The sequence below is a fragment of the Plecotus auritus genome (assembly GCF_963455305.1).
Source record: "Plecotus auritus genome assembly, chromosome: 8".
NCBI lineage: Eukaryota > Metazoa > Chordata > Mammalia > Chiroptera > Vespertilionidae > Plecotus > Plecotus auritus.
In genome coordinates, this window is record NC_137782.1 from 117,408,809 (window position 1) to 117,429,912 (window position 21,104).

The following is a 21,104-nucleotide window of genomic DNA, read 5'->3' on the forward strand; positions in this document are numbered from 1 at the left end:
GCACAGGAAGCAGCCAGTGCGAAGGCTGCGCCGTGGAAGGGAGCTTGCCGAGGCGTGTGGAGAACAGAGGGGCCCAAATGCTGAGCTCAGAGAAGAGGGAGGCAGAGTAATGCCCCTCAAAGGCAGCTGTCTTCCCATCCCTGAAACCTGGGAGCCTTACCTTGAATTTAGCCCAGTGTCGGACTTCTGACCTATGGACTGTGAAGTAATCATTTGTGTTGTGAGCTGCCAAGTTTATGTCGATTTGTTACAGCGGCAACAGAAACGAGTACACCGTCAGCTCCATGGTGGGGCGTGTGCCTGAATTCTCCCTGCAGTGGGGGTTGGGGGGACCCCCTGCAGGGTTTTCACAAGGAAGGGATGCCATCTGGCCTCCGGCCTCAGAGATCCCAGGAAGGAGAAAGAGGACATGGAGAGCAGGTGGGCCGCACATGCCGGGGTCCAGGACAGCACACGTGCATTGCACCCAGAAACACTGGGGGTTTTCTCTAGAGTTTAGGACAAGCTGAAAACACCACCGGCTTCATTTGCCACAGCTCCAGGCTAGTTACTCTAAGAATAAGGACTCCAGGCCCAGAACCCATGCCACAGCCAAGTGTACAGCACTCATTGTCCCTCCTTTGGGTTTGCCCATACTTCCTGCCGGGACCAGGCCCTCGGCTCCTGCTCTCTCACCCCACCTCCGTGGAGCTGACAGTAGAAGACCAGCCTTTGGCAAACACAGATGTCAGTTTTCAGTAGTCACATGAGTCTTGGATCATGTGTGGATGTACACACACGTGTGTTGCACTGAAACAACCAGCACCAGTGCAAACATTCCTGGGAGGACCTATCTGTGTTGGGGGGGCAGTGGGGAACTCAGAGGGGCTGCGCACAAACTGGGGGCCTTCTCTGAGCCCTTCATCCTGGTTGCCCTGGGTGAACACACTCTCCGAATGGATGGGCCTTAGGGGAGATATTGCCTGAAGACAACACTGATGCTATTAAAGGCACAACTGGTCTGCAGGTGAACATGGCAACGGGACAGCAAGCAGGTGAAAGAATCAGGTGGGTTTGGGGAGTGAGTTCAGTCTGTCTGGTGGTTCATTCGTGTGAGCGTAGCGTGTACTTGGATTTCAGAGTTATCTGTAGCTTGTCTGCTGCCCGCAGGCATGCAGAGGGGCCAGGGGCAGGTGACCAGAGGTGGCCCTCAAGGGAGCAAGGGGTGCTGCGACACGAGATCAGGAGGTGGGCAGAGGTGGGCTCCTGGGGGTTCCCGAGGACTCCTCTAAAGTGGGCCCAGCCTTCCTGTCACTTCAGGGGCTGGGGAAGGTGCCCTGGGGTTGAGGTCTTAGGTGTGTCGCCGTGACTACTTGGCTCCCTGTCTGTGAAGTGGGCATAATAATGGTGCCACCTCCTGTGGTTGATGTGAGCATCTCGTGAGTGACTCGTGTGAAGAGTGGCCACAGTGCCAGCTCTTGGGCCTGGGCAGTAGTGCAGCAGTGCCACCCACTGCGGCCCCCGCTCTCCTGGCCGTTTTAAAAAGCAGACAGGAAGGGGGCTTGGCTGTACATATACAATTATGGGCAGCCAGGATGGCAAAAACCCAAAATTCCCTGAGCACCCCGGGCCCAGACCCTAGAGGGAGGCTCTGTCTGAAGGAGAAGGTTCATTTTATGTGTCCACTCAGCTGGGCCACAGCATCCAGGTAATTGGTCAGTCATCAGTCTAGGAGTTGCTATGAAGGTAATTTTTGGCCGTAAATAGCATTAAAGCATAAAGCAGGTGTGTGGGTCTCCGTCCAAAAGACCGACATCCCGACGGAGACGCCAAGAACACTTCTCACACACCTTGGGCTTGAGCTACAGCCTCGCTCCTCCCGGGTCCCAGCCTCCACTTCTCCCCGGTCTCAGCCTCCACTCCTCCCCAGTCTCAGCCTCCACTCCTCCCCAGTCCCAGCCTCCACTTCTCCTGGGTCCCAGCCTGCCCTGCGGGTGTGGACTTGCAGCCCCGCAATCACATGAGCCAGTTCCACACAGCAAACCTCTCTGCCTTCACTGTCTCTCTCAGATGTAAACATATGCCATACACATCCTCTTGGTTCTGTTTCTCTGGGGGACCCTGACGGTCACAGGGCCTTCCCCAGGAGCACCCACTTTCTCCCTTCCTCCGTGTGGGTGATGGGCAAAGGCCACTGGAATAGGCGACGTCGAGGGGGTTAGAACCCACCTCTGACTCGGGTCTAAAATGAAAATAACTTCTGGTGAACAACCCGCGCAGATCTGACATGACTCAGACGCCAAGGGCTCGAGCTTGGCTAGCAGGCACCCACTTGGCAAGTGTGCTCGGGCCTCTCGCAGACCCAATGGTATCAAAACATGTGTTCCCATTAGCAAAATGCTGACAAGACGCATAGCTGCGGCTCAAGCGAAACCAGCTCTGGGGACGGCCCCTCAAGGTCTGCGGGGTCATCTGCGGTCGCTTTGGGGTCACTGGAATGGTTCTCAGAGTCACTGTTCCAAGACTGTCACGGTGGGGAGACCATCGAGCCAAGTCATGTGAGAACAAAAGCCTCAAAGAACACCCTGCCTCCCCGTGCACCCCACGAATCCTTGGAGCTTCACTCCCTTCGGTGTCTTGAGAACAGACTCTGTGTCTTAAACATCATTTATTTATTTATTTTGTTGATTTTTTTTTTTTTATTATTGATTTCAAAGAGGAAGGGAGAGAGATATAGAAACATCAGTGATGAGAGCGAATCATTGATCAGCTGCCTCGTGCACTCCCCACAATGGGGATTGAGCCCGCAACCTGGGCATGTGCCCTGACCAGGAATCAAACTGACCTTCTGGTTCAAAGGTTGATGCTCAATCACTGAGCCACACCGACCGGGCTAAATTTCATTTATGAACTGAGCCCAGAAGTCCAGGAGGCCTGGATGCGGTGGGAGGGGTCAGGCCTACCAAGTCTGGCTAAGTGATGGGGTGAGCTGGAATGGGGGGCACATACATCATCTGCGCCATCCACGCCTGGGCCAGCAGGTAGGGTCCTGTCTCGGCTCAGAGGGAGGGAGTGCCCTGAGCTCTGGGCATCTCCCTTAGACCCACCACAGCAGGAGCTCAAGAGAAAGCATGGGGGGAGCATGGACACGATTTCCCTGTGGGGGTGACAGGAGGCGGGTGGAGTGTAGCTCTGTGGCCTCATGGCTCCCCAGAGCCTTAGCGCCAGGCCCCACCCTCCCAGTTCTCAGCTCTGGCCTGTGCTCAGAGCCACCTCTGCCACCCCCACATTTCAAATAAGTTTTTAATTTAAAGAAATGGAAACTATTTTCATTATTTATCATCCATGGTATAAGCCAGTTAGTGGAGCCAGGCTTGGAAGGGATGGAAACCTCCACCATCTGAGGGGATGTCTTTAAAAATATTTAAGATGAAGGTCCCTTGAGGCCCTGGAAGAGGTTTGTGGAGGTGGGGCCCTGACACAAGCCTTCCTCAGCCTCTGGGACACCTTCCTCCCGGGTGAGGACTTGACCTTTGCCTAATCACAGCCCAGGAGCCTTTGCCGAAGTGGGAGGTCAGCTCTGGAAGGGCGAGTGAGCTGTGGTTGATTTGTACAGTTAGGATCTGGGCCCCTGAGATGGAAAGGGACTGCCCGAAGCCAGCCTTTTGCTGTGGCAGGGCCAGGCTGAAGTGCAGGTAGTGACACCTGAGGGTCCAACTTGCTCCTGTCCCTGAGCCTCGGAGGCCCCTGCATCCCCCGGTGACCTCATCAAGGCTACGTTTGCGGAGGAAAATGGTTTGTTTTCAGTCCGGGGCTCCTCGTGGTCCAGAGCAGGGGATGCGGTGAGTGTGGGAGGGAAGCGGGCACACAGATGGAGGGAGCAAGGAGCCCCTCCCCAGGCTGAAAGAGCACAGAGGAGCAGAAGTGGTATCCAGGCCCGGGTCCAACAAGCTGCTCTGCTTCTTGGTGTGAAACGATGCCACAGCCCAGTGTCCACAAGAAAGCGGACGGAGCCTGCGCCCCTTGGTCCAGCGTATGGGGATGACCCTCGCGTGTGCATGTGTGTCCCATCGAAAAGTGGGAACTGACAGCAGTTAGCAGTGGTGTCTCTGGTCACGGGATTTGTTCTCTGTCTTGATGTTTTGTAGGGAGTATGCTTTATGACCAAGTGACATGATAAAGCCTTCTCGGTCTGAAAAAGGAACACACTCAGGTCTCCAGTGCCCTCCACGGCCCATTTGTGCCCATAATGCAGACCTCTTGAGCACCTGGCTCTGCAGATGAATTCAGGTAACAACAGGTGACAGATTCTGAGCATGGCTCCCAAGGGCTCCATTTAGCACTTTGGGATCCGGGAGCCACCCTTGTAATAGCAGCTGCAGCCAGCTCATCAAATGTCACGTCCATAGGCACTAAATCTCTGTTTCACTGGTACCCAGCCCAGACCCCCCATGCTGGCTGCCAGGACCTCAAGGACCTTCCTCTATTCCCCCTCTTGGGGGCTTTCCTTTTTGTTTCTTCTAGTTGTATTGAGCTATAATTGACATACAACACTGTATTAGTTTCAGGTGTACAGTTTAGTGATTTGATATATGCATATATTGTGAAATGATCACCACCCTAAGTCTAGTTCATGTCTATCACCTCACATAATTACAAATTGTTTTTCTTGTGATGAGAACTTTCATGATCTACTCTCTTAGCAACTTTCAAATATGCAACCCAGTACTGTTGACTACATCACCTGCTGTACATTAGGTCCCCAGGACCCATAGCTGGAACTTTTTATCTTTTGATCACCTTCAACTATTTTCACCACCACCCCAACCCCAGCTTCTGGCAACCACCAATTAATTCTCTGTATCCATGAGTTTGTTTGTTGTTGTTTTTTACATTCCACATACAAGTGAGATCATACAGTATTTATCTTTCTCTGTCTGACTTATTTCACTTAGCATAATGCCCTCAAGGTCTATCCATATTGTTGCAAATTGCAGGATTTTCTTCATCTTTTATGGCGGAATTGTATATACAGGGTGTCCCCCAAAATATATACACACTTTAACAGCTGATAGCTCAATTGTGAAAATGAAATATATTTTAATAAACATTGCCTTTATAATTATTCAAAGTGTGCATATATATATATTTTTTGGGAGGGACTATATATATATGTGTGTGTGTGTGTGTGTGTGTGTGTGTGTATGTATATATATCATATCACATCCTTTTTCCATTCATTCATCAGTGGACACTTCGATTCTATCCATGTCTTGGCTATTGAGAATAATGCTGTAGCCCTGGTCAGTGTGGCGCAGTTGGTTGGGCGTCATCCCATGCACCGGGAAGGTTGCCAGTTCAATTGCTGGTCAGGACACATGCCCAGGTTTTGGGCTCAGTCCCTAATAGGGGCATGTAGGAGGCAGTTGATGGATGTTTTCCTCCCACATCGATGTTTCACTCTCTCTCCCTTCCTTTCTCTCTAAAAATCAATTTTTTTTAAAAAAGAGAAGAGAATGCTATAGTGAACATAGGAGTGCATTTTTTAATTACAGTTTTCATTTTCTTTAGATAAATACCCAGAAGTGGAATTGCTGGGTCATAAGATAGTTGTATTTTTAATTTAAAAATTTAAATTGATTTTTAGAGAGAGTGGAAGGGAGAGGGAGAAACATTGATGTGAGAACAAAACATCAGTTGGCTGCCTCCTGCACATCCCCTATCAGGAATTGAACCCAAAACCTGGGCATGTGCCCTGACCAGCAATTGAACTGGAAACCTTTTGGTGGACAGGACGATGCCCAATCAACTGAGCCACACCAACCAGGGCTATATTTTTAATTTTTTGAGTAACTTCCATACTGCTTTCCACGGTGGCTGCTTCAATCTGTATTCCCATCAACAGTGGGAGAGGGTTCCCTTTTTGCTACATCCTCACCAACACGTGTTTGTTGATTTATTGATGATAGCCATTCTGACAGGTGTGAGGTGAGCTAGCTCATTGTGGTTTTGATTTGTATTTCCCTGATGATTGATTAATGATGTCACTCACCTTTTCATGTACCTGTTAGTCATGTCCTCTTTGGGAAAATGTCTATTTAGATCTTCTGTCCAATTATATATATACTAGAGGCCCAGCGCACAAAAATTTGTGCATGGGGGGGGGGTCCCTCAGCCCGGCCTGCACCTCTTGCAGTCTGGGACCCCTTGGGGGATGTCCGCAGTTGGAGGTGGGAGAGGCTCCTGGCACCACCGCTTCGCTCACCAGTCATGAGCCCGGCTTCTGGCTGAGCGGTGCTCCCCCTGAAGGAGTGTACTTAACCACCAGGGGGCAGCTCCTGCATTGAGCGTCAGTTCGCTGTTCAGTTGATTTGCATATTACCCTTTTATTATATAGGATTATTGATTTCAGAGAGGGAGAGATAGAAACATCAATGATGACACAGAATAGTTGATCAGCTGCCTTCTGTACACGCCCTACTGGGGATCAAGCCCTCAACTCAGGCATGTACCCTGACTGGGAATGGAACCGTGACCTCCTGGTTCAGTGGTCAGCAAACTCGTTAGTCAACAGAGCCAAATATCAACAGTACAACGATTTAAATTTCTTTTGAGAGCCAAATTTTTTTAAACTTATTTTCTTCTAACGCCACTTATTCAAAACAGACTCACCCAGGCCATGGTATTTTGTGGAAGAGCCACATTCAAGGGGCCAAAGAGCCGCAGGACCTGGTTCATAGCTCGATGCTCAACCACTGAGCAACACCAGCTCAGGATTGTTTGGGTTTCTTTGCTGTTGTGTTGTGTGAGTTATTTATATATTTTGAATATTAATCCCTTAACTGATGTGTTATTTGCAAATATTTTCTCCCATTCAGTAGGTTGCTTTTTCACTTGATTGATGGTTTGTTTCCTTTGTTGTGTAAAAGCTTTTTCGTTTGATGTAGTCCTTCTTGCTTATTTTGCTTTTGGTGTCAAATCCAAAAAAAATCATTACTGAGACTGGTGTCAAGGAGTTTTCCACCTATGTTTTCTTCTAGGAGTTTTATGGTTTCACGTCTTACATTCAAGTCTTTATTCCAATTTGAGTTGACTTTTGTGTATGGTGGGTCCCATTTCATTCTTTTGTCTGTGGCTGACCTGTCTTCCCAACACCATCGGTTGTAGGGACTGTCTTCCTTCCCCATTGTATATTTTTGATTCCTTTGCATTAATAATTGACCATCTGTCAATTATTTCTAGGCTCTCAAGGATCTTCCTCTGCTAGCATCACTCCTGCGATGCTGGAGGCAGGAATGAATGGGCCTCGGCTTCCCAACCTTCCCTCAGCAGGTCCACCCACAACTCCCCTCTCCCTCCCGCCAGGGATGTGGCCTTAGTGTGCTTGGTCTGAAGGGTTTTCCATTATGACTGGATGAGCCCTTCTCACGCCTAATGAACATTTAGGGGGAAAGCAGCTGGTGCTCATTTTCCACAGTGCGGGGGCCAGGGGTCGCGGGAAGGGTTCCTAGACCAGAGGATGGTTGTGCCCAAACATGCACGGGCGTAGACACACTTGGCTGCTGCGCCTAGTTCCCTCCACACACGCTCCCCTTCTTTCTGGGCTCCATGCTACCCCCAGGTTCGCGACAGAGGTCTTAGCACCAATCTCCTCCTCCTCTCCCCAATTTTAAAACAGCCCTTCCGTGTCCGTTAGGGAAGCCCCAGCCCAGCAAGCCCTCTCCCAGCTAGGGAGGCAGCTGCTGGCTTGGCTCAACATGGAGAGGGATGTTTCTTCCACTCCCTCTCCACTTCCAGCTCCACCATCCAGGCCACGCAGCCTGAAATTTGCAAAGAGTTAGAAATTCACTCCTGTGGGGTTATTTTGCTTGGGCCATCGAGTTATCAATTTCTATTTCAGGTGAATCAAGAAGACCACTTACCGTCCAGGGGCCTGTGGGGGACAAATGAGACGGCACAAGACAGGGCAGAGGGTCACTGACGGCTTAGGGTGGCAAATGGGAGCCAGCGGAGGCCCAGCCAGACTCCACAGCGCCTAAGCCCCATGATCTCGGGAAAGCTGCTTGACTTTCAGCCTCTGTATCTTCATCGGTGACAGACACGATCCCAAGCCTTGCTCCAGCCACTAGTACTCTCCGAAGTGAACTTCTCAATGTCAATCACACATAAGCCACGAAGCCATCTAATCAAAGCAGCTCTTTTTTAAGGGAGGGGCGTGGGTGTGGGAAGTGAGGCCTGAGCGGGATGTCTGGGCAATGCTGGGCAGGCAGGGGCTGCTGGAGGCGCTGCCCGGGCGCCCAGGCCTGCGTGGGAAGGACACGGGGGTGGAGGGGGGGGGGGTGGAAAAGAAGAAAAACAACAAAACTTCTCTTCCCAGCAGCTGCGTTGGGGGCCAGGCCCCGTCAGGCCCTGGTCAGGGCGGATGGAGCCAAGGATTCCCCATGGGTTAATGAGTTCCAGGGCAACTGGGGAGTCAGCTTTGTCAAAAGCGCCCATTGAGTCAGGCCGCTGAGTCATCTGTTGGCGAAACCTCCGAGGTGCAGCGGCCTGGCAGGCGCCCTGGGAGAGCCGTGGCGACTCTGTTTCCACCGTGGTGGCCAGAAGCCCTGTGACTCCCGCCGCCCTGCTGCCCTTTTAGAAAAAACTTAGATTATAAAACTAATAGTTGTTGTAGAAAAAAAGTCAGTATAAAAAAAAAAAATAAGATGAAAACTGATCCATAAGCCTATCCCTACGGAAAACGGCCGTTACCGTCTTAATGCTCTCCTTTGTTTTCGTGCAGGTAACGGGTCAGGTCAGACGCGGCCACACTGAGGTGACACGCAGCCCCCAGGTGAGCCCCACGTCCTATCACCACCCACTGTACTACCCCTCCTCCAGCCTCACTCCTCAGTTGAGATTGGGAACCTTAAAACTTTTATCACTCAGTATGATGCAGGTGTGGCTTTAAGTTAGTCTTTATCATGCAGAGCACAAGCCTCCTTTTTCTGTTAATTTGTTTTTTTAATATATTTTTATTGATTTCAGAGAGGAAGGGAGAGGGAGAGAGATAGAAACATCAGTGATGAGAGAGAATCATTGATGGGCTGCCTCCTGAATGCCCCACACTGGAGATTGAACCCGAGCATGTGCCCTTGACTGGAATCGAACCCAGGACCCATCAGTCCGCAGGCCAATGCTCTATCCACTGAGCCAAACCAGCTAGGGCCTTTTCCTGTGTGTGGTTTTTTTTTTTAAGCTTTTAAAACATCACCAGAACTGGGCATTGACTTTTGTTGAATGCTTCTATAGTTTTTTTTTCTTATTTGCCCTGTTACATTGTTAAAAGTATGGGGCCCATGGAGGTTCCTGTTTTGCCTGTTTTATAGGTCTTATTGCCCACCTGCTTTTAAAAAGTCCAAAGGAGAAAGAAGAACTTGACAAAGGCTCAGATTTAGAGCATTGATTTGGAGTGCAGAGTAGGGGACGTCTTGGAGTGAAGGCTACTGAATATAAGGCACTTTGGGTACAAATCAGCGTCCCCCCACCCAGTCATATAGAATGATCAGTTTTGCCCTTTGCTCTGAAGATGGGAGTTTTGCTTTTGTTGAAGGGTGTACGGGGCTATGCTATGTGTGGTCGGGGCGTCATTTGGTCCAGCGGGAACCGTGGGCAGGGAAGGACACCCACGAGGCCACTTTCACATCCCCCTGTTGGGCCAGGGGTCTGGGTGGCTTTGGAAGCCGGAACGAGTGAACCAGCCATAGTGGGTGATGGTCCTTCTGTCCCCAGAGCTGCCTCAGCAAGCAGCAGGTCCTCACGGCCATCCGCCAGTTGCAGCAGCTGCTGAAGGTCCAGGAGACCCGCTTCGCCGAGGGCCTCCGCAACGTGAGGAGCCGGCTGGCTGCGCTCCAGAGCTCTGCCAACAGAGTGGGTCCCGACAGCCCCCCAGGTGGGTCCCCAAGTCGGCATGACTTGGCACAGGGCATTCAGGCCCTTCACCTGTGACACTTGACCGTCTCACAGTGGGTTCCCAGGCCTCCCCCGGCCTCCCCTGCTGGCCTCCCTGTCTGAATGTCACCTATTCCTGCTTAGATCTTTCCATTCTAGGCTGCATAATGCTCACGTCTACATGTTAAGGTCTCAGTCCTCAAAAGGCACCACTTTTAGAGCAAAAGCTGTTTCTTCCCCCTCCCCCGCTCCCACCCCCAACCAGGTAGATTCCAGCTGGCCGCAGTCTGGGGTTTAACGTTTTAACACTAATTTTTAGAGCACTGCTAAGTGCACAGCAAAACTGAGTGGAAAACAGAGTTCCCGCATGTGCCCTCCCGAACACACATGACGTCGCCACCGTTGGTGTTGGCACCAGGGCGGCCCTCCTGGTCCATCCAGGAACCAACACTGGCCGCAGTTTTTCAGGCATGAATTCCAGTCCTCCAGCAGGAGGGCCCACTCGTGCCGGTGAGGGATGAGGTTGGGGGTGGGAGGGGGTGCTGAGGGCACATCCGTCTGTCTGGTGAGCACAGCGGGTAGGCTCTGACGGACACCAGGGTCTTCTCCTGCTTGTCCCAGGAATGGCTATCACATTGCCAAGGCCCAGAAGTGGGGGGCTGGATTTCCTCTGGTCTCTCCTCAGGGTGATGGGATCTGGGGGGGAGGGGAGTCATGAGCCTGTGGCGTATCTGGTGTCATTCACGCACTTAATACGAATTATCAAGGACCTTCTTGGTTGTGTGGGATGAAGTTTCCTGGGGAAGGCGCTGGATTTTGTACCTTTTTGACAAATCCAGAGTCTCAACAGCACCGAGTCAACTCCTGATTTCCTCGGCTGCCCTGCGCAGAGCCAGACCTGCCAGCCAGACCCCCTCACCCTTTCCCAGGTGCCAGGGACTCCTTGGGGGGGGGGGGGGGCTCCTCACAGCTAGGCTCTGAGAAGAGGCAAGGGCACCCATCCTTCCTGCTACAGAGGGGAAACCGCGGCGAAGAGAAGTGAGTTAGCAGTAGCAGGTCCCAGAGCTCGTGACTTTTTTTCCTGCTAGAGGTCCGACTGCACAGATCCTTCCTCTTCCCCCGGGCTCAGAGCTGCCTGCAGCCACCAGGAGTTTCAGAGAAGAAACTGCAGCTGATCATTTCTAAAACCACCGGCCATGTCCCCTAGTGCACACAGAAAGGTGGATCGTTAAATCACTAATCCTCTTCTCTCCAGGTTCTGGGTCTTTCTTCCTCCAGCCATGCAAGGACTTTTTAAACGGTGCACTCTCTTTTTTTAAAAACTGCCAGCCACCGTGCATTCTACCTCTTCCGTGTGTTGGACATGGGGTGACCCGCAGGGTGGGGTGACTGCACCTGGGCCATGGGAGCTAGATGCTCGCCCCAGGTCAACGAGCAGGTAGTGGAAAATTGGCTGTTTTTAAGGGCATTTTGGGGGAGTTGGGAAGAATAATTTCTAGTCCTGAGGACTCCTACGTCTTCCTCTTTGGGCTTCTGTCCTAAGTATCTCCCTGCTGCTTTCCCAGCCTTTCTTTCCTGCAAGCATCACAGCCTGTGGGCGTCAGGGCTTGCCCAGGCAGCCTCATTCCATCCACATCCATCGCCCAGGGTGGCTCCCTGCTGATCTCACTCCTGCACATGCAGCTTATTGTGGAAGCTGCAGGGGTGTCCCTGTGGCCTGCAAACTCACTGGGACAGGCTCGTGGTGAAGTGAGCCCCCCATGGGCACACCGTCCACGGGGCACACCGTCCACGGGGCACACCGTCCACGGGGCACACCGTCCACGGGGCACACCGTCCACGGGGCACACCATCCACGGGCACGTCGTCCACCGGACAGAGGCCGTTGGCTCACACTGGGGAAGTGACTGCACATTGATTTTTTTCTCATTTACTCCCCTCCAGGGACAAAAGCAGCATAAATGCTGCCGCCACCCCCCCCCCCCCACAAATTTCTTCACATATTAATTTCTCGTCACTATTTTTATACCTACTTGATGTTTTTAAGAAGATTTAAAAATATATAAAAATATTTTGTCCAGCTTTTTGACTGGATCATTGCTGCAAATTGTTTTTTTATTAAACATGTTTAATGTTTTTAATTGAATTTATTTTATTTTATTTATTTATTTTTTTTATAGAGAGAGAGAGAGGAAGGGAGAGGGATAGATAGAAACATCAATGATGAGAGAGAATCACCGAGCCTGCAACCTTGGGCATGTGCCCCGACTGGGAATCAAACACTGACCTCCTGGTTCCTGGGTTGATGCTCACCCACTGATCCATGCCGCCTGGGCTGCAAATAGATTTTCATTGATCTGTATCCATTCTTTCATTCCACTAACATTTATTGAGCACCTACTATGTGCCAGATATTATTCCACCTATGCAGGTATGGTTAACCTGTGAGTTGCTCCAGCAGGTGGTTTTCCTTTCTTTGAGGTTTTTAAAGATTTTTCACCCCAAAGAGACCCCACTCCTTTCCCTCTTGACAGTGGTCCCCTTCACATTCCTCAGGCCTGCCAGGCACCGGCATGTCCCCTCTGTCCTGGATTCTGCGAGGTTATGCCTCCATCGTCTTCAGCTCTTGGCTCCAGCGAGGCCTCCTCTGACCACCACATTCACTACTACACCCCTCACTGTGCATCCCAGCAGGATTCCCGGCTCTAGTTCCTACATGACATTATCCCTTCTCACTTCACTCTGCCGCTTGCTGGTGGGTCTGGGTTATCAATGATCTCTCTCCTGCTAGAAAGGGCTTCAGAGAGCAGGGTTTTGTTCACTGATTCTCCCAAGTGCCTATCTAGTGCCTGGCACATAGTAAGAACACAATAGATAACTTTTCATTTACTCCTGTGTTCAAGGATTATGAATTGGGTGCTCACTGTGGGGCAGGCGCTGGGCTGGGCTGGGCTGGGCTGGGCTGGGCTGGGCTGGGCTGTGCATGCAGCAGGGACTCAGGCCAGACATAATCCCCCCTTGAGCTGCTTCCTGGGGAGAAAAGTGACAACAGATGTGGAAACAAACATGGTGATAAGATGCCTCCAGTGGTCACAAATCTAAGAAGGAAGAGAAGGGAGCTCACGGCATAGCAGGTGCTCTGGGAGGTTTTAGCAAAACGTGGTGTCAGAGAACATTCTGGGAGGGGGTTGCATTCAAGCAGAGACCCATGTGAGTGAGAAGGAGCCAGAGATGGGACGTTCTGTGGAGAGAACATCCCAGGCAGAGAGAAGAGCAGATGCCAAGGCCTGGACATAGGCCACGCCCGGCCTGAAGCTCCCAGGGTGTCAGGTGTCAGCACAGCTGCGGGAAATCCCACCCTGAGCTTTCCACGCGGACAGGCCCACGCACAGCACTTGGCGTCTCTGAGCCGCGGTCCTCATCTTTCACTGAGTGGGCAGTTCTTGCCCCCGGCCACGCGTGCTCGATAGAGTCAATGAGACATTTAGAAGGTGCAGCCTGGCGCGCAGCCTGGAGGAGGTGCTCGGAGGAGCCTGGTAGTGGACAGTGACGTCTAACTTGCTGTGGTCCTTCCTTTTCTCCCATAGTTTCCTGCCCTGCTCTGAACGCCCCTCCAGACGGCAGGAAGTTTGGAAGCAAGTACTTAGTGGATCATGAAGTCCATTTTACCTGCGACCCCGGGTTCCAGCTGGTGGGGCCTAGCAGTGTGGTGTGTCTTCCCAACGGTACCTGGACAGGGGAGCAGCCCCACTGCAGAGGTCGGTCCCTCCTCACCGTCCCCGGGGCTGGGCCCTGCTGGGGAGGAAGGCTCATTCCTCAGGACACTTTCCACCTCATTCCGCCACCATTTTTCAACCGCAGGAAAGCGGACACAGTGTCTGATACTCAGCTCCCCCTGTCCCACCTCCCTAAATCCTCCCTACAATTTAGTCTTGTTTTGCCTATGGGGAAATTAAGGCATAGAATGCCCAAGACCACAGAACTGAGCTGATCCACAGGCAGACACTCTGATCCCAGCATCTGTTCCTCAGCACCTCACTCCGCTCCTACCGCCGGGGCCTAGACGCATTTTGTGGGTTGTGGGGAAGGACAACAGGGAGAAGCTGCACAGAAATGCTCCTCTTGTCTCGTTCGTTCTGGGCTGCAGTTTGCTTGGGAGGCTGCTGGTGTCCTGTGGGGTTGAAGAAGTCCCTCAGGTATCCTTTGTGTCTGATTTGGGACTTGGTGTGACCGGCTCCGGGGAGGCCGCTGGGTGAGAGGGAGGCGTGAAAGCCTTCTCTTCTCTCAGTTGGGTTTGGAAACAGTGCTTCTTTGATGCCGAGAGAAATCAGACTTGGCACGCGTCACGTGTTGGCTTTTCAAAAATGTATGGTCCAATCTTCATGCATACCAGTCATTTTCAGGGCCGGGCTCCTAGCACATCTGCTGGGGCAGAATGTCCATGATTGTAGCCCAAGAAATGAAGGGAAACACAAATAGGACACGCACAAGTAGGTTTTGAAGAGCAGCATTTGAACGCGTGAGTAGCTTGCAAACATACAGGAGCATCAGCTACGCACCGTCTCTCCCGACGTGAGGGTTGGCCTGAGAAGCACAGGCGAGCAGCGCCACACTTGCGGGTCTCGGCTTGGGTTCCCATCTCCCGGGAAGAATGCGGTTTGAAGGGTGGTTATAGGTACCAGCTCTCAGAGCAATCAACAGCTAGCCAGGAAATGCAAGTGGTGTCACAGGCGGACACACGGGGGACCTGAATCTGGATTTCCCTTGATCCTGAGAGATTTCATCATCTCATATAGAGACAAAGAAAAGGACAAGAGGTTTTTCCCTTGTGATGAGTGCTCTTAAGGTTTACTCTCTTCACCACTTGCCTGTGTGTCCTACAGCCTTGTAGCTACAGCCGCCATGCTTGGCACTTACGTATAACTGGGCGTTTGCACCTTTGTCTCTGTATTCCTTATAAACTGGGAGCTAACTCCAGAGGTCTGGCCACCGCTGGGCTGAGTTTTGTTTTGTTTTGTTTGGGCTGGACAGCACTCGAGACTTCTGTTGGGGAGTCCCCGCCGTGGTCCTCTCCCTTCTGTGACACTGCCCCTGGGTGACGTCACCATCCTCACGCAGACATCTCCCAGTCAGTCCCTCTTACGGGCAATTCCCTGAGTTCTCCATCGTTCCCGAAAGGTGCAGCTTTTCCATCGGGTGTCAGTTCGATGGGACATAAAACACCGGTGATATTCCTTTCCTTGAGCATCTTCAATGTGTTCCTCTGTGTCTTCTGTTTCAGCCGATACTGCTGTTGCCATCAGAAATCTCTTGCACGCATAGTAACCTGTTACTGGCCTTCCTAGGCCAGGTTCCTCAGGTGTGGGCTTGTGTGTTCAATAGGGAGTCTCTGTCTCTGGAACAGTCTGGCCACTGGCAAGGCGCAGGGCATTCCAGGACAAGCCCCAATATGGTGGAGACTCTGTGGGAGGAGAATCCAAATTGAGCCCAACAAGGAAAATTGGTGCAAATGGAAGAGATGGTCCAGACAAGAGTGGGGGAGGACTGGAAAGGGCAGAGCTGAGCAAGTGTGACCCACGCGGAAAACAACGGGGCTGTGACCTGGGGTGAGGGAGCTAGAAAAGCTCCATAGGAACACGTACTTCCCTGAAGATGAGTCATAGGAAAGGACTTGTCAAGCCCGTACAAACTATTGTAAGAAAACAGAGAGTAAAGGCTACAGACAATGAAGAAATGCCAGAAAGACATGCCCATAAAACAGATGAAAGCTGTGACTAATATTGCCAAACAAGCAGCAAGAAATTTTAAAAAGATAAAAATGGTGAAAGGACGACATCAGTAAAAATTAGAAAACCTCAGAAATGAGGTGATTGGAGAAATGGGAAGTTTGAACCTAGATGACAGAACACAGGAAAGCATTAGAAATAAAGGGACAAGAAGTCAGATCATGCGTGTGAAACACAGCTCAGGTCCAGGGACACAGTATGTGCTCGCTTCACAGTCAGTAGGGCGACAGAATCATCACAGTGCTTTTTGTTTTTTAATCCTCACCCTAAGATATGCTTTTATTCATATTTGAGAGAAAGAGAGAAACATCAATGTGAGAGGGAAACATCGATCGGTTGCCTCCTGCACACACCATGACTGGGAATCGAACCTGCAACCTAGGTATGTGCCTTGACCTGAAATCGAACCCGCAACCCTTTGGTGAATGGGACAATGCCCAACCAACTGAGCCACGCGGCCAGTGCCAGGCTCACCCAGTGCCTTTGCCTTCCCAGCTTCTCCACTGCTTCTCCAGGGCCCCCTTTGCAGCTCTGAAGTCGCCATGCACTTAACTAAGTGCCACTGCCTGGGACAGACATGATGTGATGACAACGGGACTTCAGTCAGGACACAGATGGCACGCCATGGCACGCCTCCAAGCGTGGATCAAGATAAGCGTCTGTGTGGATCCTGTCTGGAAATTAAAACCTGGGCCACAAGATCCAGAGGGGGAGACAGTGCACAGGGGCCTCGGGCACCTGGGTACCATCCCCACCCCACCTGCACCCCATTGTCCAGGTGCAACCGGGCTCGGTGCCTCCTGCTGGAGGCCTGGCTGGGGACAGACATGGTGCTGGTCCCGCCGGGACCAGACTGAAAGACTCCCGTGTTCAAATCCTGGCTCTGTGCCCACGACCTCAGGGCCTCAAGGTCTGCTGCTTTCAGACTCTGCTGGTGAGAACCGATGGGCTGGACACCGGGTAGAAATGGGAGCTCCATGCCTGGGGCTTTGTGTGCAGTATGGCTCCCGGCACATTCCTGGAAGCCGGCAGTCTGAAAACAGAACCTGTGCGGGGAGCACAGCCAGGTTGAGGTCACTGAGAAATTGAAATGGCTCCTCCCAGCATCTGGATGGTCCGGGTCCTTCCGTGATGAAGACAAACCATGTCACAGTCTACACGGCACCCCAGCCACGAGGAGGCCAGCCCGCCCCACACGGCTGCGGTTCTCATCGGGAGCAAAGACCTTCCCTTCCTCTTGAAGGACACGGCAGGAAAGGCTGCTCGGGTGCCGCTCAGGGTGTTTCGGACCGTCCCCAGGACGCTGTGGTCAGCCCGGGGAACCCCAGACCCGCCCCTGGTGCCCGAATGCCACCACCAAAACTGGGCTTACGGGATTCACAACAGGCAGATGGGGCCTGAGGGTCTCAAAATATCATTTTTTTCCCCTGATTTGGAAATTTATGAATGTTCATTGTGGAAACAAAGTGTAAATAAGAAAAACTACCAAAAGAGAAAAACCTATTACGCCGTTAAACATGTATCTCTCTACGTTGCTTTTCCACGGGACTGTGCGTAGATGAACAAGGAACAGTTTCCTTTTCCGACATTAAGGAGAGGTCCAGGGTCAGGAGAACTTTTGATGGCAGGGCTTCTAGGTGGGATTGGGAAGTGCATTTCCCCATCTCTGTACATCCCATGGGCCATCCCTCCCTCCCTCCCTCCCTCCCTCTTATAACTCCCCCAAACAGTTCCTGTCCAAAGGTGTTCTACCTGCGAGCTGGCTGATAGGGGCAGGTGATGGGCTGCACCCACCGGCAGAGCTCCAGGCTGGCAGGCACGTGGCCTGCTGAGGGAGGTGGGCTGCGTCTGAGCTCCTGCAGCAGCAGTGGCAAGGGCAGAGGGGGGAGGCGGAGTGCCCGAGTCAAACTGCGACGTAAAGACCGTTCATCCATCTTGTGTTTTGTTTGTTTGTTTAGAATCAGAACTCAGACCTGTGTTTGAAAATTACGTATCTTCCTAGATATCAGCGAGTGCTCCAGCCAGCCTTGCCAGCACGGTGGGACGTGTTTAGAAGGAGTCAACCAGTACACATGCATCTGCCCTCCAGGAAGGACCGGGAGCCGCTGTCAGCACCAGGTCCAGACTGGTATGTGGCCGTGTGGGGCTGGGCGAGGACATCCGCTGCGGGGGGACCCTGGTCAGGGGCCATCAGATGCACGCATGCCAGTGTGGGCTCTTCCTCTCTGCGCCACATCCATTGATCTCTCTGGTTCCCGACGCAGTTACGGGGGATGGAGTTTAGCGCTTTGTGTAACCAGAGTTTTGAACCTTTTTATGGGAGAAAATTCAAGTGGAAGGACTGATTCACAACCTGAAAACTCCCCAGGTCAGGGCTGGGCTGAGATGTTTCCTCGCGGCCACCTTCGCTTGTCAGTGTTTCCCCTGCGAGTGACTTCCTTTCCCATCACACCTGCAAGCCCGTAGCTACTGTTAGAGGCCAGGTGTCTTTAGAGCTGGGCGACTACTCATCTGGTGGTGGTGGGGTTGTCCGCACGGAGTCCCCGCATATCTCCAGCCAGAAGGCCTGGAAGACACAGTGGCTGCCGTGTGGATGGCAAGAAAATGCAAGGAACCTATTGGGGTGGACGGGGTTCCCACATTGTGGTGCAACCCAAATGACATAAATAGATCAGATCCTAAATATATCCTGTTCCTTTGCCCCCAAAGCCTGGCACGTCCTATGTGATTTCTGTGTGGCACCTCAGTTGGGGGGAGAGGGGGCGGGGGCGCGTGGGCCAGGCGGTTAGCACAGTGTCCGGAGACTAGGAGCTTTGTCAAGACTCAGTGTCCTTGCACTGGACCCAGCCCAAGGTCACCTTTAAGTGTTGCCCCCGGAGATTTGCTGCTTTATGTGTCCTGATTCCCTTCAGCCTGCTGGGAGTTTTCTCAGGATGAGGCTGCCCTGCCAGGAGCCCAGGGCCCCTCCAGCTGGTCGCCAGGGGGCTGCTCTCTGTCAGACAGAGGTGGGAGGCAGGCCCCTCTGGGCAGCCCCACGGCCTCTCCTCCTTACAAACAGGACAGAAAAGGGAATGGGCCCCTCACAACCTAGCTGTGCTGGTCCTGGAGGCTGATGGCGTCTGCTGTCCGTTCCTTTAGGCAATTGTTTCTCAGGTCCAGGGGTACTTCATGTATAAAGTATCCTATGACGGGGACCCTCCCCCCGGGAAGGGAAGGAGGGAGTGACGGGTGCACCAAAGCCAGCTCCTGCCTCACAGCATCCACGGACCTTCTAGCAGACGCCTGGGGAGCTTACTCACCTGTGTCTTTCCAGCTCCGTGGGGGGAGTCTCTCGCTCAGTACTTAAACCCATTCACCTTTTTTATCTGTTGTGGTAAAATACAAACAACATAAAAGTTGCCATTTTAAGTGTAGGCTTCAGTGGCAGGTTCAGGCACTGAGTACGTTCACGTTGTCCTGCAGCCACCCATCCCCTGAGCTTTTTCACGTTGCAGAGCTGGAACTCTGCGCCCAGTCCCTCCCCTGGCCACCCTGCTACTTCTGTCTCCGACTCCTCTCAGGACCATTAAGTGGAACCCCACAGTCTGTGTTCTGTTGTGCATCCCCTTCCTTTCACCTCCATTCCTCTACAACCACCCCAACCACGTGAGAGCGCGCAAATCCTTTGACAACTTCCAAAAACGAACACTTTTTCTGATGAGAAAATTTATTTCTGTTCTTGGTTCAAAAACAAACCAAAAGCATAGACACTGTAGAAAAGAAAAAGAACCCTCCAGCAGTGGTGTGAACTGCGGTGCCGGCTGTTAGCACTGCCTGTGTGGTAAGCCTTTCTAAACAAAGAGGCGGTTTCGCCCACCTTCGCCCTCAGCCTGGCTTTGGTGGGTGCAGCTTGTGCTGCGCACCCTGGGTGGGCCGTCCATGGGGGTTTTGGTGAATCCCCGCCCCCACTTCCTCCGCCTGCAGAGTGAGCTCTCCTTCTGGCTCCCCGGCCTTTCCCCAGGTCCGAGGGACAGGGAGTGGCCCTGACTCGTCTTCTCCCCGCAGCCGCCCCAGAGCGCCAGGCTGACGACCCAGCCTTCAGCCGCGCCCCCCGCTGCGCGCAGGTGGAGAGGACCCGGCACTGCAGCTGCGAGGCCGGTTTCCAGCTGAGCGGCTCTGCCGGCGGCGACAGCGTCTGCCAGGGTAGGTAGGTGGGCACACGGGGAGGAGACGCGAAGTGGGGGGGACACAACGGGGCGCCCACCTGCCAAGGACGGGCACAGCAGGGGGGACGCAGGAGGGGAGGGGCACCACCGCCACCCGCCCATCTATGGGCGCACACAGAGCGCGAAGGAGCGCATCCTGAGAGGTCCCATCCACTGTGGTTTCCAGTTCCTGCTGATCTGGTGGCTGCTAAGACGGAGCTAACACCTAGACATGGCGGGAGGCGGCCGTCATGAGCAAGTAGCCAGGAGTCCCAGGCTCACCCCCAGTCAGAACCTGGCCTTGAGCCCCTTGTCCCTGCATCCTGGCTGGAATCACAGGGGTGGGGGCTACGGAGCTGGGCAAGTGCCCGAGGCTCCTCCCTGCCCCTTCAGGGCTTAGCTGTATGAACAAGGCCACTTCTAGAAACCATCTTGCCCTCCAAAGCGCCTTCTGTGAACAACTCAGACCAGTGGTTCAGACCTGAGAATTGGTCAGTTGGTGCCAACAGCCTCATTTTACTGCAGCAGAAACAAGACCCAAAGAGGGGGCCACAAACTAGGCGGAGAGTCTGGGGGTGCAGCAGGGACTGGCTCTCTGGGCTGCCCTGGGGCCCTGCTTGGCCAGCTTGTGGAGTCTACCTTTCCAGGGGCTTCAGCCTTAGATGAAGGAGCCTTGGAAGTTGCCTGGTCAGCTCCCTCACTCCTCCCTATGCCCTGTGGCCCTTGGCTCAGCAGAATGGGAGTGCCCGCCCCACTTCCCATGCTCTGCTGGGGGACAGGGCTGACTGCATGGCCCCCGGAGTTATCCCAGGCACTTCTGTCCCCAGATGTGAATGAGTGTGAGCTCTATGAGCAGGAGGGGCGCCCCCGGCTCTGCATGCACACCTGTGTGAACACACCTGGCTCCTACCGCTGTGCCTGCCCCAGCGGGTACCGGACCCTGCCCGACAGGAAGAGCTGTGAGGGTGAGTGAACCTGCACCAGAGGCAGGTGCTGCGGGGCTGAGAGGGGCTCTCCGCACCTGGTCACTGGTACTCCTGTGACCTGCCAGGACTTCAGAATGGGACGCAGTGGGTGTTTCGGGGGTCAAAGTCTCTGATATATTCAGTCTTTAAAAATCCACCAGCAGCTTGGCCGGTGTGGCTCAGTGGATAGAGCACCGGCCTATGGACTGAAGGGTCCTGGGTGCGATTCTGATCAAGGGCACATGCTCAGTCACCAGTAG

At 53.0% G+C, this 21,104-nt stretch overlaps 1 protein-coding gene across 2 annotated transcripts in view; it reads left to right on the plus strand.

Annotated features, from left to right (window-relative positions):
* The window catches only part of FBLN7 (fibulin 7), a gene marked incomplete at its 5' end in the record, with an annotated part of 30,759 nt that overhangs the window by 6,055 nt on the left and 3,600 nt on the right, over nucleotides 1-21,104 (plus strand). Inside the window, 6 exons of one of the 2 annotated variants that reach the window (XM_080684116.1) lie at nucleotides 8,762-8,794; nucleotides 9,751-9,910; nucleotides 13,497-13,667; nucleotides 17,698-17,823; nucleotides 19,740-19,877; nucleotides 20,707-20,844. In XM_080684116.1, the coding sequence (XP_080540242.1) occupies nucleotides 8,762-8,794; nucleotides 9,751-9,910; nucleotides 13,497-13,667; nucleotides 17,698-17,823; nucleotides 19,740-19,877; nucleotides 20,707-20,844 (766 nt within the window). The remainder of the gene's footprint in view (nucleotides 1-8,761; nucleotides 8,795-9,750; nucleotides 9,911-13,496; nucleotides 13,668-17,697; nucleotides 17,824-19,739; nucleotides 19,878-20,706; nucleotides 20,845-21,104) is intronic. The other variant, XM_080684117.1, reaches the window with a different exon arrangement.